At 28.8% G+C, this 17,870-nt stretch overlaps 4 protein-coding genes across 18 annotated transcripts in view; 3 read left to right on the top strand and 1 right to left on the bottom strand.

The window, feature by feature from the left end:
* Positions 1–5,875, top strand: part of LOC130901379 (protein transport protein Sec16B) — a 29,877-nt gene extending 24,002 nt beyond the window's left edge. For 4 of the 8 annotated variants that reach the window (XM_057812748.1, XM_057812752.1, XM_057812750.1 and 1 more), the window contains 5 exons: positions 144–280; positions 4,879–5,082; positions 5,139–5,385; positions 5,451–5,641; positions 5,697–5,875. In XM_057812748.1, coding sequence (XP_057668731.1) covers positions 144–280; positions 4,879–5,082; positions 5,139–5,385; positions 5,451–5,641; positions 5,697–5,705 — 788 coding nt within the window. In that variant the 3' untranslated portion in view covers positions 5,706–5,875. Of the gene's footprint in view, positions 1–143; positions 281–2,312; positions 4,799–4,878; positions 5,083–5,138; positions 5,386–5,450; positions 5,642–5,696 lie in introns of those variants that run through there. The other 4 variants (XM_057812744.1, XM_057812747.1, XM_057812745.1 and 1 more) reach the window with 3 other exon arrangements.
* A 536-nt stretch (positions 5,876–6,411) lies between these two features.
* On the top strand, positions 6,412–9,651 carry LOC130901382 (putative serine protease F56F10.1). Of its 2 annotated transcripts, none has more exons than XM_057812759.1 (7): positions 6,412–6,616; positions 6,764–6,969; positions 7,024–7,208; positions 7,906–8,141; positions 8,604–9,056; positions 9,109–9,411; positions 9,464–9,651. In XM_057812759.1, exons 1-7 carry the CDS (start codon positions 6,580–6,582, stop codon positions 9,571–9,573), a joined length of 1,530 nt encoding a protein of 509 aa, XP_057668742.1. In that variant the 5' UTR covers positions 6,412–6,579; the 3' UTR covers positions 9,574–9,651. The 2 variants fall into 2 exon arrangements, with proteins under 2 accessions (XP_057668742.1, XP_057668744.1); XM_057812761.1 differs by having other exon boundaries at positions 6,478–6,616; positions 6,680–6,969.
* Positions 9,652–10,159: 508 nt separating this feature from the next.
* On the top strand, positions 10,160–10,882 carry LOC130901387 (ubiquitin-related modifier 1). The gene is made up of 5 exons (XM_057812768.1): positions 10,160–10,282; positions 10,337–10,407; positions 10,488–10,569; positions 10,619–10,667; positions 10,720–10,882. Exons 1-5 carry the CDS (start codon positions 10,260–10,262, stop codon positions 10,786–10,788), a joined length of 294 nt encoding a protein of 97 aa, XP_057668751.1. The 5' UTR covers positions 10,160–10,259; the 3' UTR covers positions 10,789–10,882.
* Positions 10,883–12,451: 1,569 nt separating this feature from the next.
* LOC130901381 (glycerol kinase-like) overlaps positions 12,452–17,870 on the bottom strand; it is an 83,408-nt gene continuing 77,989 nt past the window's right edge. For 3 of the 7 annotated variants that reach the window (XM_057812758.1, XM_057812756.1, XM_057812757.1), the window contains 10 exons: positions 17,091–17,349; positions 16,819–17,033; positions 16,549–16,764; positions 16,379–16,489; positions 16,229–16,328; positions 16,008–16,173; positions 15,748–15,953; positions 15,547–15,684; positions 12,872–12,958; positions 12,452–12,732 (listed from right to left, as the gene is read on the bottom strand). In XM_057812758.1, the coding sequence (XP_057668741.1) occupies positions 12,638–12,732; positions 12,872–12,958; positions 15,547–15,684; positions 15,748–15,953; positions 16,008–16,173; positions 16,229–16,328; positions 16,379–16,489; positions 16,549–16,764; positions 16,819–17,033; positions 17,091–17,349 (1,593 nt within the window). In that variant the 3' untranslated portion in view covers positions 12,452–12,637. Of the gene's footprint in view, positions 12,733–12,785; positions 12,959–15,546; positions 15,685–15,747; positions 15,954–16,007; positions 16,174–16,228; positions 16,329–16,378; positions 16,490–16,548; positions 16,765–16,818; positions 17,034–17,090; positions 17,350–17,485; positions 17,680–17,870 lie in introns of those variants that run through there. The other 4 variants (XM_057812754.1, XM_057812755.1, XR_009060267.1 and 1 more) reach the window with 4 other exon arrangements.

The following is a 17,870-nucleotide window of genomic DNA, read 5'->3' as shown; positions in this document are numbered from 1 at the left end:
AGGGTGTCAAAAAAGTGATACTTCAAATTGGTAGTTGAAAAATGTTAATATAGTGAGATACAGGGCGTTAAACTAACAATATTATATCTGATGAAAATTTATAGTATCTATCGTATACGTAGAATTTTTATTTGAAATTGTAGATTTTTCCCAAAATCAATATCAAGACCCGAACAGCTACTGGACGAATCAACAACAGCAATGGGGTGATCAATTGAATCAATACAGTCAAGAAAATTCTGATCAGCAAACTTTATACAATTCTAACCCTCAAGAAGAGGTAGGATATTATTGAATTTATTTATATATTTTTGCTTTCATAGTTAGTTTTATTGAAAATTAATACAAAATAATTTTTTTAAACTTCATGCACGATTAATTTCATATTATTTGCATGTACTTTCATATCTATCTAGCTTAGCTTCAATCAAATTCATTTTTGTCTTAAGACACTAACTTATCAATAGGGATTCGATCAATAAAAGTTATATTATCTCTTTTTTTATTTTTGAAAAATGATCAAAATGACTTTCAGATAAACGAAATATACTTTTTATTATTTCAAAAATATTCATGAAAATAAAGAAAATATTCATAAGAGTATAAAGACTAAACTAGAATTTCAAATAAACTACATTATACTCACTATTATTTTTGGTTTTGATTATATATTTTAGCTTCTCAAAGAGGTTAACACAATAGTTATTTTTTTTACTTGAAATTAGAGAAAATATAATGAAAAACTGCAATTTTTCACAGATGGATTATAACTAGTTTTCAAAAAACACTAAATCCATTCAAACACTTGTCTATTATCACGCATTCAATTTATTTCAAAAGTTCTGTATTAAAAAAATACCCCGCACATATCATTTAGGGCCACGACGGCCCTGTTTGTTTTACAAAGCGAAATGAGAAAACGAAGTTGCATTTTACTTAGTTTTTATTATTTTTTTCATTGTTTTGGTGAATAAAATCTATATATTGATCCATTTAATTCTCCAAAATTGAACGATAAAAAGAGTCATGATAAAAAATTAGCGTAAACAAATTTAAATTGTTAATATAGACACTAAAATCACTTTAATATTCTTGTATTTATTCTCCACCGTGTATAAATAATTCACACAACAATTTTTCTATTAAAACATTGAACAAAATCATGCAATTTCGAGGTTACTTAATCCGCTATATTTGTTTTGTATATGGAGAGGTAATTTGTTACTTAGATGAAGAAATACGAAAAAACAAAACACTTCAAATACCAGTTAAAAGCTTTTAAACACAAAATTTTAGTTTATATATAAATCATTCGCACTATAATTTTTCCACAAAAACATAAAATTTCGGAACCAAATCCGCCATTATTGCTAATTAACACTGTTTTGATTGGAATAAACGAGAAAAATCTTGTTTACCATCAGCTGTAAACGCCTACTTAACATTAACTACTACTTGACGTTTCATTACAATTACAGGTTAGACCACAGAAATGTGTTAATTTTTACGCGCGGCAAATTTGAATTCGATAAAAAACTTTCTATAATCAATATTTTTATTCACAATTCAATAAATACTGAAATATCAGTATTTATTTATTAATTTTTCGAAAAATCTATTTTTTTATTAGAAAATTCAATATTTTGAACTATAATAAATTTTTGTCGCATTTATTATTGAAGTTATGTCACTTTAAATTACGTCACGGTTAAAATTATATTTTTTTACACGCAGAAAAAAGATTTTTAAATTTATTAAAATAATTTCCATTAAATAACACTGCCTAGCATAAAATAATGGTCTACTAATAATTGTTAATTTTTGTAAATAATATTCTCAACAAAATTTACACGCATAAAAAAGTTTTGTTAATTTGATAAAATATTTTAATTAAACTACACTGCCGGTCATAAAAATTAGGGTTTACTAGTAATTGTTATAGATTGTAAATAAAATATAATGAATTTTACACGCAGAAAAAAGATTTCTAAATTTATTGAAATAATTTCCATTAAACAACACTGCCTAGCATAAAATAAGGGTCTAACAATAATTGTTATTGTTTGTGAATAATATTCTTAACGAAATGTAACGAATTTACACTGCCGAACATAAAATTAAGGTGTACTAATAATTTCTGTAGTATATGATATATAACAAATTTATATAAATATGGTACAGGGTGGCTCTAATTTATTGTATACCATCTGTGATCGATTGTAGTATGTTTTGTGACGTCATAACATTCTACAAACGCAATTTTTTTTGTCTAATTTGCTTTTGTGATGGTTTTTTTTGCTCGCGGGACGCAGCCGTCGAAGGTAGAGACAGACGTACCCGAAGTAAGTACACCACTGACGGTACAAGTGGCAAATTCGTTGCGCAAAAGATTAACGTCAACGAAAAACTGTCAACTACCCCCTGATGACGTCATCGAATTGAAAAAGTTATATACGGACAAAAAGAGTAGCGCGGATTCGGTGAGTTACGCGAGGAGTTCGTCGCGCGAAAGTTCCGATATGGAAGTCGAAACTTACATTGGTAGACGCAGACAGAAGAACGTTTCCTATCGAGATGAAGAAAAATCACATTTGATTTGTTACAGAGATAATACGAAAATTATAACTATTAAAAATGATTCTAGACATGCTAAATACAACACTTTCGATATGAAATGCGATCAAAAAGGCAAAATGATCAAATATAAATCTCTGGATATACCGGACGTGAATAAAACCGCCTGTAACAAAAATAAAGTATCCGTATCGTCGGAAAATATCGGAAAATTAACTAGAAAAAAATACAAGCACGATATTATCACCGATACGGTAGACGCTTGGGCTAAAAAGGGGAGCAAATACACTTTTTCTAATATTAAAAATTCCATTTTCAAAAACGGCGTCGAAAAAGAAAAAAACGTCGTATTTAAACCGTTAATATTCGGCGGGACGTATCCCATTGATTTGCCGACTTTCGATAATAAACTCGAAATTAAAACTAACGGGGATGATAAAAAACAACAAATTAGAAAGTACGGCCCTGCGCGTACCTTCGATATCGATCAACCTATATAATAAAAAAAATTCAGCTAGCGAGAAATAGCAAAATCGCCCCCCGTATTTTTATTGTGAACAAATATTGATATTCAAATCGGAAATATTACCGTTGAAACCGTCATTGCTTCTTGAATGACGTCACCAAGTGAGGTTATGTGTTAATGACAGTAATTTTACGAGATTTTCCTATTATATTATGGTTTAAACTAACAAAAAAATATATCTCATTTTTTTATTTTGATTGTTCAAAAGCACAAAGACAGCTTGTGACGTTAATTTTAATATTATTAATGTTGAAAATTAAAAGTAAACCGCCATTTTGCTATCTAGTTATAAAAATGTATATATTTTCTTTTCAATAATGAGAGGTATTTATATATTAGTATCATTTATTGTGTTATATAGAAATCGTTTATTTTTCCAACACACCTCGTATATCAATTGATCTTCGTGTAATAAAATTATAATAAGCCATTTTTAGACAAATCAATTTAAATTATTCAGTCAAAAAAGTGGATATTTAAAAATTTACTTTCTCAAAAAAAATTTTTTTTCGAAACTAGAAAGCACGCGTAAATTTTTTTTCGTATCGAAAAAAGTGTGATTGTTGAAACTGTTAACACAAAATAAATGTTATATAATAGAGAAAAAATTTCCCAAGATTATTACACTCAAACATATAATCAACAATTCCAAATAAATTTGTGTTCACCCTGTATGTAAAAAAATAACGTAATACGTTATATGTAAATTATTCTGAATGCACTTCCAGAAGGTAAAAATGCTTCTCTGAAATTTTGATCGGGTTAATCCGATCCTGTACCGAAACTTTACCAATAGGCTCATGGCCACATACGATTCTTTAGGAATTTATAGGCAACTGCGATTAGCTGATGTTTGATTCGTATAACTTTAAATGTTGTTAATCCCCCGTACATGGGGATTTGAATTACTTAAAACTAGGTTATTCAGTTTTGGTGATAATTGTTTAAAAATAATTATTAAAATAACTAAAATTATTATATAACTGAATTCAGGTCTATGAAGAAAGAAAATTATGGAATTTTCACCAAAAACGTTCTAAATTTGATAAAAATATATTTCTGAGTTGAAACTTACGATCAGCTAATCTATGTGATCCAGCTACAGGTTTTAAAGCCAATTAAGGATCTATAAAAGACGTTTGACTGGGATAACTACTTACCTAGACCCTTTTTTTGTTCTACAAGCACCACAACAAATTTAATAGGAATAAAATTTCAAAAATATACAAATAAACATTTATGCAGGGTTAAACAAAATTCTACAAGTTATAATATGGTAAATAGTCATCAAGTGGATAAAAAAATCAGTTTTCAGTTGATTTTTAAAAATATTACACATTTACAACTTTTTTGGTTCATTTTAACACAATTTTAATAAATTATTTATTATATAATAATCTTATAGATATTTTTTCTCTATTTTAGTTATAAATGTTGTATAAAATAGTAAATAGTCTAGTTATTGTTAAAAGGGAAATAAGGGGTGGGAAGAAACACGTTTATTTTTTGTGAATTTACAGCTTGTATCTTTTTATGTTTAATAAAAGTGTGGCAAAGAATGTCTGCTTGTTTAAATCATAACCTATATTTCAAAATATAGAAAATCGTGCTAAAAAAATTATAATCCATCCATTATTCTAAACAATCATGATTTTTTAAGAGCTTTTGATCTGATTAAGAACAAGGTATAATACTATGATATGAAAAAGAATTTTTCAATAAAAAAAATAGTCGTCGATGTATAGTATAGTAAATTGTCGCTCTGTACTGTTTCTCAGGAAAAACCTCAACCATCAATCACCCTCCCCAATCAAGCGGACATCAACAAAGATAAACCGGAGAAACCTGAAGAACCGAAACAACAACCTCAACCAACCGTTCAAGAAAAAACCCAAAGTACCGGCTGGTTTGGCGGTATATTCAGTAAACTCGCTTTAAAACCGAAAAATCAAATGAAGTTACCCGAAGATAAGAACCCGAAGGTGAATAATTTCGTTAATACTGATTTACCCTCGTATTAATTTTTTATTTAAAATAGATCGTATGGGACCAGGATAAAAAACGTTGGGTGAATATAGACGACGATACCAACGATGCCGCTAATGAATTCAAACCACCCCCGAAACTATCGGAATTGATGCCTAAAATAGCCCAACAATCGATTTCTACCCCTGCTGCTTTCGATCTCGATAAGACGCTTACCGGTAGCAACCAGGGAGTAACTAGTACGAATTCAATAGAGGCGCAGTCTAAAGCTAATATATTTAAATTGCAGAGAAGTAGAAGTGAGTGGTTTTGATAAATATCGAATTTATTTCGTTTTTTTTTCTCAATGGTTTTGTTGTTGCAGATTTGAAAAAATCATATGTAGATATTTTTAATCCTAATGGGAATTCCGGACCGACTTCGCTTCCTCTTCCTACGCAATCTATTTCCAGAGTACCTCAAATGAATTTTTTTGTACCGCAACAGGTTACGGATCCCAACGCGCCCATTGATTTCCTCACTCCAGGTGGCGTACCTCATGTAGGAGAAACTCAGGTAAACTAAAATGATTTTTTTGGGATTCATCTAGTTTTTTTTTCGTTTTTTTCAGCAACAATAATCGATTCGTTAATGAGGTGTTAGAATTGTTAAACAAATAGGTGTGAATGTTATAATTTGATGTAATTTTTAATCGATTTGATCCTGTGATCATTAGGAATTTTTATTATATGAATATATATAGAGACAATATTGTTTATAGGATAAGGGAATAAAAGATATACATGCATAGTCGTTTATTTTTATTGTTTCCCTTAAAAAATCCTTTTTATTCCTTTATTGATGTGAAATTTCGATTCTATTCGATTAATTTAATATCGAAAACGGAAATAACAATATATCACCTATGGTGGGTTCTAAGGGGTAAGAGTAATGATGAATGAGCGGGCGTTAATACACATATTGAAAAAATAGAAACAACCTTCAAAAAATCCAGAAGGATGAATAAATATTCACATTAACACTTGTATTTACTTAAAAATGTGAAAAAAACGACCGTTTATGGAGGAAAATAAATTGTAACAAAAAACTTGACTTTTAAACAAATTGAACTGAAATTTGTGAAAATCATAGGAACATCAAGGAAATTTAGTGAAACATAACCTCAACTCTTATTATTAAGTCTCATTGACAATCAAATCCATATAACTATATAAAATCGGGAAGAATCAACAAACATTTCATATTTACTCATGTACTTACTTAAAACAAACTAAACATTAATTATACATAACCCCAACTCTTCTTCTTTTTTGACATAGGAACACATAGAACTAAACAGTATTAATTAATTGAATAAGAACGACACTACCACGTATTTATGGGTTATCTATGGTATTTCACGTCACAATACAGTCATATTTGTCACAATTGTTTACAAACAAAAAAAATTATTTTTCATCTGTACTATAGTGTATACAATTAGTGCACGGTTAATGAACTTTGGATATGATTACGTAGTAACAAAAACCGGTGAGTCTATGAATTTTTCATGAATAATAATTTATTTAGATAAAAATTATATATTTATCGTAGTACTCGAACTCGTTTTGATATCTACAAATATTCGTTATCTTTTATGTTAAAACCACTTGTATGTACTCGATTGACGCTGAGTAGTCACCAAGATGAACAATCAGATACTATCTGTATTAATAATTTTCGTCTGGCTATCGATTTTCAATCCATCAACTTATGGGTATAAATATTTCCGAAATGGTAGATTGGGAAGTAAAAAAGAACCGACGCCACCCAGTAAATACGAAAAATGGTTTACTCAAAATTTGGATCATTTCAATCCCAATGATGAGAGGAACTGGCAGCAGGTAATGGGTGAAATACTCAATGTCAATTTATCATTAAATGGAATTTATTTTTAGAGATATTTTGTGAATGATGAATATGCTAATGATAAAAGGGACGTTGCTTTTCTTATGATTGGGGGAGAAGGAACGGCTTCTGATTATTGGATGACAAATGGATCATGGATTTCGTATGCTCAAAAGTATCGCCCAGTTTTGTTTCAATTAGAACACAGATATTATGGAAAGAGTTATCCAACAGAGTAAGATTGGTTGTATATTCCACTAATTTGTTTATTGTCTTATTTGTGTTTTTGGAAAAGTTATCTCAAAAAACTAACCGAAAAACTCATTTTTGGTGGTAAAACTCAATATTTTGAAAAACTAATTGAAAAACTCTGATTTGGTGATAAAGCTCTCAGATATTTTGAAAAACTAGTTTTTGCTACCAACACCTGTAAATATCTAAAAAAAACTACCTTAAGAACTGGATTTTGGTAATATCGCAAATATCTAGAAACACTTACTGAAAAACTCAATTTTAATAATAAAGTTCACAGATATCTTGAAAAACTAACTGAAAAACTCGTTTTTGTTACCATATATTGGAAAAACTAACCTAATAACTTGTTTTTGGCAACAAATCTTGTAAATATCTTGGAAAACTAACGGAAAAAACTCAATTTTGGTAATAAAATTCACAGATATGTTGAAAAACTGCCAAAAAATTTCGTTTTTGGTAATAAAATTATCATGAAAAACTAGATGAAAACTTGTTTTCAGTACTAAAACTCCCAGATATCTTAAAAAAACTCATTTTTGGTACCAAATTTCTGAGATATCTCTTGAAAAACTGATTTTGAAACAAGAAACGAGACAGAGAAATTGAATTTTTGTAGTAAATCTTGCATATTTAGTTCAAATATTGATATCACATTTGCAGTTTTTTTCTGTTTATAGAAATTTAAGTACGGAAAATTTGTTATATTTAACAAGTCAACAAGCCTTAGGAGACTTGGCGTTTTTCATGCAAGCCATGAACTCACAATACGAGTTATCTCCAGACGTTAAATGGATTGTTTTTGGTGGATCTTATCCAGGTTGTTTAGCAGCTTGGTTGAGACAGAAATACCCACATTTAACGCACGGAGCTATGTCTGCTAGTGGACCGCTATTAGCAAAATTAGATTTTTCAGGTGAGATGTAATTTAGCTCGAATCTAATCACATATACCGATAAAACTTGATAATTGGATTAAAATACTCCAATTTATATCAATTATTTAAAAAGAAATTATGTTTTTATTAATTTATTACATCAAATGAAATACAATTCGAAATTCAAGTACTCACTTTAAAATATTAATTTTAATCTCATTATTTTATTTAATCTTGTATTTAATCGTCTCCAGTTTCAATATTATCACTATTTTTCTCACGAAATTAACAATATCACAATATTATCATAACAACCTACTCTTTTTTTAAATATACTGGTTATATTATAAAATTTCTTCTTTTTTAATCCCTTCAATTCTAACTACTTTCGATGAAGCGACATAGAACTAACTTCCTTCGATTTTAACCAGGGGCGTATCTAATATTTTTTTTTAACAAGATCGATGTGGATTTTTTCTTAAATGTTATATTTATTTTTAGAATATTTTAAAGTAGTTGCCGATGCATTACGCGCTAGTAACGAAAATTGCGCGAGCGCCGTAAAACAAGGTACGGCGCAGATAGAAATCCTGTTACAAAAATCATTAGGTCGTAAAAATCTCGACGATATTTTCCGTTTATGCGAAAGTATCGAAGACAATATCGATAATAATTTGGATATTTCGAACTTCTTCCAAAATTTAGCCGACAATTTCGCCGGAATTGTCCAATACAACAAAGATAACAGAGAATCGACTAGAAAATTGAATATAACCGTCGATACGCTCTGTGATATAATGGTAAACGAAACAATTGGACCGGAAGTGAATAGATTAGCAGCTGTAAACGATTTGTTATTAAGAGTGAACAACGAGACTTGTTTGGATTATAAATACGATAAAATGATCGAAGAATTGAAAAATATAAGTTGGGATTCCGAAGCTTCTGAAGGAGGTTGGTTAATTTCTCATTTAAAATCCAAGTTACGAATTTGATTTAACCATAGGTCGTCAATGGACTTATCAAACATGCACGGAATTTGGTTATTATCAAACCTCTTCGTACAAACCGCATATATTCGGCAACAGATTCGACATAACCTTCTCGATTCAACAATGCGAAGATATATTCGGTTCTTCGTATAACCGATCGTTCCTTGAACAAGCTGTATACAGAACTAACACGTTGTATGGCGGTTTGGACCTCGAGGTTAGCAACGTGGTGTTCGTGCATGGGTCTTTGGACCCTTGGCACGTTTTGGGGATCACCGAAACGACCACGAACGAGGCACCGGCGATTTTAATTAAAGGTGAGAGAGGGGAAAGTACTCGGAGCAGAGTTTTGATGATTTTGTTTTATAGGTGCGGCTCATTGTGCTAATATGTATAATCCGGCTGATGATGATACTCCACAATTGAAGGCAGCGAGAGTGCAAATAGAAGAGTTGATTGGAAAGTGGATAGATCTTTGATGGAAATTAATAATTTCGTTGTAAAAATAATAAGAATAAGTTTAACTTGTGAATAAATATTTTGATTTTGAGATTAAATTTATTTTATCTAATTTTTCCCTCGTTACGTCCCTGCCTATAGCCAATTTCATTGTTATGATGTAGTTGTAGTAATTTTTTACAGTACAGTAAAAACTGTGCTAGATAACGTAAAGTTCAAGTCAATTAATTAAATAGAAAAGAAGAAAATTATCGAATAGATTTTTTATAGCATTTAATTGAAATATCAGTTATTAATTTTTGTATTATTTTAATCAATAATTAAATTTATTGTTATCTAAAAGAAGAAAATTGAATGGAAGAATAAAATTTATCAATTTTTCCTTGAAAAATATATTATGACGTTATATATTTTTAAAAAGTAGATCATGAATATTCGCCTGATTTTATCGGAATATAAATGTATCAAATTCTGTGATTCCTATAAGTATTTTTTTAAAAAATACTTTCTTATGACGTCATATAATCACATAAAATCGATCGTGAATATACGTTTATTTCTATGTACAAGAAAAATTGTCCTAAGCGACATACATATGAAGTCTCCCAAATGTATAAAAAAGAAGAAACGAAATTTGACATACTCTCTTTAAATGAGAGGTTATAGATTGTTTTAAGCATTATTTTTAATCCTAATTTAAAAAAAAATGGAAATTACATTAGAATTTAGGTAAATGTACGAATAAATTTGGATTTTTTTCTTATGAAAATTTCGATATTTCAGTGGAGGTGCCGAACTACTATTCGGTAATAAAAAAACTCATAACGTTACATTACCACAAAAAGAAAATGACTGTAAGTGATTATTATTAAATATGTTTCTAATTAAAACGAAAACATTTCAATTTCTATCATTTGAAAAACGAATTTTTTAGGGTCGTTAGGAGATTTATTGATTTGGATAACAGATAATCTGTTAGTGGAAAAACCTGAAATGTTTTTGCAAGAAAAATCAGTGTAAGTAAATTTTTTTTTCAATACATCTTTTATTTAACAATTTTTACAGGCGTCCGGGGATTTTAGTTTTAATTAACGATATAGATTGGGAACTAATGGTAATAATACTTACCTTTTTGTTATATTTCCACTGTAACGATTTTTTTTCAGAATACAGTAAACTACAAAATTCAGGCGAAGGATAAGATACTATTTATATCCACTTTACATGGGGGATGAAATTCTATTATTTTCTTATAAAAAAATTATTCTACATTAAATAAATTTTTTTATTTTGTCAAATTGTTTTTTCAACAAAAACTATACAATTCTTTTTATCATCTCAATGAATTTTTAGTTTTTTTTCTATTTCATAATATTTCATAAATTGTAGTTTAAATGCACTGGGAAAACTAATGTTTGGGAATGAAAAAATTAATAAATATCAAACAACGGGCGCTTTAAAAAGTAACGAGGGTTGAAGGGATACTTTGAAAGTACATTTTACTTCTATAAAGAAAAGAATGCTTAGCATCACACCATTCGATTTTTTAGCATTTTTTAACATACTTCCATTATTTGTACATAAAAAATAAAAACAGTAAATTACGAGGGTAGCTGCAAAAGTTTTCAATTTACATTAAAACAAAAAAATACACAGGGTATGGAAAGAATGATTTGAAGATGTTTTTATTTTGAAAATTATTCATATAGGCAGATGGATTTTGATGATATAAAAATATATGAAATTCGAACTTTTTACAGCGCCTAAAAGGGTATGCGGGGTCAGAATGGTACTTTTTAATGCCATTTTAATTCAATTAAAGACTTTTAGCATAGAATAACACTATTTTTAGCATTTTTCTACTAATTGTATTTATATTAAATACTTTTTTATTTATCCTTTTAATCTTCATCTGAATTCATTATGTTGACATGGTTATCATCATTATCATGTTGTAGCAATATATGAGGGGTTTTCATAATTTTCTGACTCATTCTATTAGAATTATGAATCAATTTTACTATTTCTTAAAAAATTTTCCATTACTAGGGATACTGGAAGAACATAAAAACTACACAGTAAAAATCAGAAAAATATTTCACTTCAACAGATGAATTTAACAATGGAATAAATACATCGAGTAAGAAAAAACGAGAAAAAAAAATGAACAAAACACGTTTTTATTACATAAAATAGTTTTTCTTCAATTTTCTTTAAATTATTAAGGAAAAAAGGATCTAAATTGTATTAAAGGAGTATTTGGGTAAGATAAGAGGATTATCTTATGAGAATAAGGAAAAAATTAAGTACATAATGAAGGAAAAACGAAAAGGAACTAAAAAAATGATGGAAAAAGTGAACAAAACACGTTTTCATTAGATTACGTTTTTTTTTAAACATTTTTCCTAATTCGATAGGGAAAAAGTGTCTCAATAATATTGCAGGTGTCATTTCTCAACTGTCAAACGTTTTCGATATGACATAACCTCAAAAATACAGGAAAAATTTTTGTGAACTGGTGACATCTTGTTCATACTAAATTAGTCTTATTTTAATTTTGTGCTGTCATCCCTTAAATGTCAAACAATTTTAATGCGATATAACCTCAAATAACTACCAAACTTTGTTTTTTTTTCATATGACTCGTCAAATTTCTGTGGAATTATTCTGATTTCGTTTTTCACCAAATATAACCAAAACCGTCAGGTTTTTGTCAAATTGTCAATTGTCAAACGTTTTCGTTTCAAATATAACTGTGAAACTTATAACTCGTTAAAGACAAAAACGATATAAATTGTATTACAGGGGTTATATGAGTAGTTATGAGGATTATCTTATCAAAAATATTGAAAATCATATGGGCATTGTTGGAAAAACTAAAAGGGGGTAGTAGACGAATTTCTTTTTGGTTCATTTTATTAATTATTTCTATAATCACAGTAACATAGTTAACTAATTTATCACCTAATTAAATGAAACTAAATTAAAATCACAGTTGAACAAAACCAAACAACCCGTACCAATACAACCCAAAACAAATAATCATAAATGCGAATTATTTAAAAAAAATTCGATTGATCGAATTTAAGAAGGTTTCTGCAAAATTTCCGACACTATAATAATAACGGCTACTCCAATAAGAAACAGTCCAGCAGGTACAGCGGCCGCTATCCTCCCTTCTAACAAGAAAACCGAAAATTAATGGTCCCTAGGGTTGAGTTACTTCATATTGTTACCGAATATTTCTATTTTCAAATTTTGTAAGGAAATACAGGAAATATTGAACGTAGAATTGTTTAAAATCAATTCCATACTTACTGTAACTGTCTTTTGATGTATCTGTAGTGGCCCATCCTAAAGATCTTTCAATGGCGCGTTTCCATTGTGCATGTTTTATATCCCTCACTAAAAAAAAATGATTTTTCACTTTTCCTTACGATTTTTTACCGTTTAATTGGACCTAGGGTGAATTAAGTGCAAAGAAAGCTGCTAATGAGGAAAATAGGAAATAGATACTGAAAAATTATTGAGACATCTAAAAATAGTAGAATATGTGAAGAAAAAGAAGATCTGGAAAACGAGATAATGAATTAACAATCGGAGTGATTGAATGGGCAAAACAATAAGGAAAAATCAAAGAACCATCGATGAAAAATTATGGTTTAAGTAGGAAAAGCGTCTAAATAGGACAAAATATGGGATCGAGAAGAAAAGAGACGCGGAAAGAATCGAAAATATAAAATAAATACCAGATACTATCTATTAGAGAAGCAAAATGGACAGAATAAGAAAAGGAGAAACTAAGTAGTAAAAGTAAAGTAAAAAAAGTTAATAAAGCATCTAATAAGAATAAAATAAGCAAATAAAAACAGGGGATAGGTTTTTATTGGAATTGGGGTGATAAAATGTTCAAATTACATAGAAACCAAAAAAATAAAGCAAACGAATTAATAAAATGAAGAAAACCAAAAGAAACACAGAAAATTAAGAAAAGTGACATTAAATGAAATGGGAGACTAAATAAATACTGAAAAAATAAATAAAGCATCTAAGAAGAATAAAATGAGCAAATAAAAACGGGGGTAGATTTTTATTGGAATGGGGATGATTAAAAGGTGAAAGTATACAGAAAACAAAATAGTAAAGTGAAAAAATTGACAAAATTATCAAGAAAACCAAAAGAAACACAGATAAAGAAACATGACATTCAATGTAGGAAATACATCTAAAAAGGAAAAATTAAGGATCAAGGGGAAAATAAACCTGAAAAGAACCAAAATTATAGAATAAATACAAGATTTGAATGCCCAAAAGGACAAATTAAAGGCAGAATAAAATTTGAAAATTGAGTCATTACACTTTAGAAGTATGGAAACAAGAACAAATGAGAAGATTTCATGATAATCTGGATAACAAAAAGTCTAAATTACATGAGAAATTAAAAATGGAAGGAAACAAATAATGAATAAAATTGAAATAAATGTAAAAATAAAACAAAACAGCAGTTAAAAAACCTTTGAAAGATTCAAAATAATTCAATAAATACATGATATTATTAATTTGAGTGTGCAGGATTTATGAAAAGGACAAAATCAATAATTAGAAAGATGAAATAGACGGAATAATAAATAAATCTAAAAGAAACACAGAAAATGAAAAATAACAGTTTGAAAAGTAAACAATTAGCAATAAAACAGCAAGGAGATCCCGAAAGAATCATAATTATGAAAAGTATACACAATTTTGTCTATTTGGAAACCAGAAAGGACAAAATAAGGCAGGCACATCAAATTCATAAAATTGACAATTTGACATAAAATTTAAGGCGATTGAAACTTAGAAAAAGTACAAAATGATGAATGAACAAAGAAAATAATGAAAAATGACAGTTAAAGTAGTTGGGATCTTTTAAAATGGAGCAAAAAGGAAAAGAGACATTGAAAAATATTCAAACTTTACTGTCAATTTGGAAGGTAGAATGGACAAAATAAGTGATTATGACTTACAACAAGAACGAAATCTAGGTACCAAAATAAATAAAAGATATTTAGAATGATGATATACAGAAATTACTTTGGTAATCAACAATTATAGAAATCAAATGGAGAAAACCATGACTAAAACTGGAAGAAACACACAATCATGAAAAAAAATCTTAAAAGGACTGAATTTTGAAACAAAAAGAAAAGAAGAAATGAAGAATAAAACTATATAGAAGAAACATAAAAAATGGAAAATTTACAGACGGGAGATGATTGAGGCTTCTAAATAAAACCATATATGGAAACAAGAACGAATTAAAGAATGTAATAACAATTTAAATAACATAATAACTAAATTTTATAAAAAAAAACAATTATAGGGATCAAACAGTCGAAATAATGAAAACACCTGGAAGACTTGAGACAGTCAAAAAGAGACAAAATTAGGAAAAAAGCAGAAAAGAGACATGGAAAGAATTAAAATGATAGATGAAAAGAATAATGATAATTAAACAACCATAAAAGACAAAATAAGGAATTAAACTATAAAAGACAAACGAATATTAGAAAATTAATAGACAGGTGATGATTGAGGCACGTAAATAAAACAATATATGGAAAGAAGAACAAATTAAAGAACATAGTAACAATTAGAAGGACATAATAACTAAATTTCATAAAAAATCAACAATTATAGGAATCAAATGGTTAAAATAATGAAATAACGTAGAAGACTTAAAGAAAAACAGTCGAATAGAAACAAGAATAAGAAATAAAACAATTAGAAACAAAAAAGATATTAAAAAATGACAAATACAATGCTAAAAATAGCTAAAAAAATGAGATATAGAAATAACTATAAAAAAACTCTTAAATAAGTAAAATGATGAAACAACTAAACTAAAAACAATAATAGATACTGAAACTATTAAAAAAAAAACGAATAATACTCAATAAAAACAAATTATTACAAAAAATTTTTGATACATTTAATAAAACATAGACACTCACTGTCAACAGAAATCCTTGGAATGTAAGTATCACATGGTACAGGTAGGATTTTATCTATTTCCCATACTTCAATACCTTCAGCTATACCGGCAACTATTGCGGCTCCTAATGACGTCGTTTCGGCCATTGTGGGTCTAACTATACAAAACAAATATCTTAATAATTCCATTAAATATTAATAATAGTGAAATAAATACACACCTACCGGAATACCGCAATAATCAGCCTGCATCTGCATAAGATATTCATTAACAGTCATCCCACCGTCGACCAATAGTTTTTGTAACGGGTATCTACAATCAGAAGACATCGCTTCCAATACATCTCTAACTTGAAAGCACACAGCTTCCAAAGCAGCTTTTACCAAATGCCCCGGTTTAGTTTCTTCAGTAAGTCCACATATTACACTGAAATTAACAAAAATTCTATTTCGTTTATATAAAAAGTGAGATTTATCATACCTCCTGGCATCTTTTCTCCAATAAGGTGCGTACAAACCGGAAAAAGCAGGAACGAAAACAATTTCGCCACCTTTACTATCGGAATCGACTGAAAGAGCTAATTCAGTAGTTTCAGATACGTCTTTAAACAACTGTAAATTATCCCTTAACCATTTAATTGCTATACCTGTAAGAAACAATGGAAATTACAAATTTTTTAGGAGATTTAAGTAAAAACAGACCTGCTATAGCTACTGAACCTTCTAGAGCGTAAACAGGTTTTGTTTTTGGTCCAAATTGATAAGCAACAGTCGTAAGTAGTCCATTTTTCGATTTAACAATCTTAAAATTGAAAAATAAAATATGCTATATAAATGATATTTTAAACCTACCGAATGTCCTGTATTATATAAAATAAAACACCCTGTACCATAAGTACTTTTAGCTTGACCGGATTTAAAGCACATTTGACCTACTAAAGCAGCTTGTTGGTCACCTAAAATCTATAAAAACCCCGTTTTAATGATAGTAATTGAGAGTAGTTCAAATGTCTCTTTCTTACACCAGCTATTGGTACTCCATCTAGAAGAGAATCCATCACAATCACCGCATATATTTCTGAAGAACTTCGTATTTCTGGTAAAATATTCATCGGAATACCAAAAATGTCGCACAATCTTTTATCCCATTGTAGAGTTTCGATATTCATTAGCATAGTTCTAGAAGCATTTGTCGGATCTGTGATATGGATACCGCCGTCCGGACCTCCGGTCATATTCTACAATGTTAAATATTATCAAGTTGGTTAATACATTTTTTTTGTTGTATTTACCCAAACTAACCAACTGTCGATATTTCCGAATAAACACCTTTCCTCTTCTATTGCTTTTTTTACATTCGGTACATTATCCATTAGCCATTTTATTTTAAGGGCACTAAAGTAAGTACTAACTGGGAGACCGCAAATGTTTTGTAAAAAATCTTGTTTACGTTTACCATTTTGTAAGATTTCGTCGACGGTAGACGAAGTCCTAACGTCCATCCATACTGCAAACCCCCAGAAATTAACCCCTAATTATATGAATGTTTATTAATTAAACTTACCGATGGCATTATAAAGTGGTAATCCGGTTATGGGATCCCATAAAACTGTTGTTTCCCTTTGGTTGGTTATTCCAATACTTGCAATATCTGCGTAATCTATATTAAGTTTTTCTAAATTATCGCAAGTTGCTGCTATCGTTTCTTTAACTATTTGAAGTATAATTAAAGCGTCTTGTTCAAACCATCCCTCTTTCGGTACAATCGATGGGATCTCTATTTGGTGATAGGTTAAAACTTCTGCTGTTTTAGAAGCAAATACCTAATAGAAAGATCATTTTTATAAAAAAACATTACTGTGAACTTTGTACCCGTTACATTAAATATTTAAATTGAAAGTAAAATTTGAAAATTTTTATTCAAATGAATGTTTTTTTATAAATCATACATTTACGTACCACGAATCTAGTACTTGAAGTACCTTCATCTATAACTCCTATTAAAGGACCGTATTTTAATCTGGTATCGCTCATAATGTATAATTTAAATTTTAAATTCGGTTCAATAATGTGAATACATTTTTTTAAATAAACATCTTATACCTTTATCTCTTGTCATATACTGTCAAAACATGAATACAAATTTTTGTTCTGTGAGCATAAAATAACAGATTTATAATATAGAATCAGAGAAAGATAGACAACTTTCTTTACGTGTATGTAACTAGGATTATCTAATAATAGGAAATTATGATAATAAGATTGAAAAAAATTACGTAATAATATCATGAAGTAACTTGTTATACTTATATATGTAATACATCTATATGGACATTTTCTATGA

The sequence above is a fragment of the Diorhabda carinulata genome, chromosome X, assembly GCF_026250575.1.
Source record: "Diorhabda carinulata isolate Delta chromosome X, icDioCari1.1, whole genome shotgun sequence".
NCBI lineage: Eukaryota > Metazoa > Arthropoda > Insecta > Coleoptera > Chrysomelidae > Diorhabda > Diorhabda carinulata.
The sequence above is the reverse complement of the archived record's forward strand: the minus strand, read 5'-3'. Positions and strand labels throughout refer to the sequence as shown.

Excerpts from the sequence above, each read along its gene's own strand:
- LOC130901387 (XM_057812768.1), top strand. The coding sequence starts at position 10,260 with ATGGAAATTACATTAGAATTTAG. Across the intron at positions 10,570-10,618 it reads TTTTTGCAAGAAAAATCAGT|GCGTCCGGGGATTTTAGTTT; the intron begins GTAAGTAAATTT and ends CAATTTTTACAG. Across the intron at positions 10,668-10,719 it reads ATATAGATTGGGAACTAATG|AATACAGTAAACTACAAAAT; the intron begins GTAATAATACTT and ends ATTTTTTTTCAG.
- LOC130901382 (XM_057812759.1), top strand. The coding sequence starts at position 6,580 with ATGAACTTTGGATATGATTACGTAGTAACAAAAACCG. Across the intron at positions 6,970-7,023 it reads ATGAGAGGAACTGGCAGCAG|AGATATTTTGTGAATGATGA; the intron begins GTAATGGGTGAA and ends ATTTATTTTTAG. Across the intron at positions 9,412-9,463 it reads ACCGGCGATTTTAATTAAAG|GTGCGGCTCATTGTGCTAAT; the intron begins GTGAGAGAGGGG and ends TTTGTTTTATAG.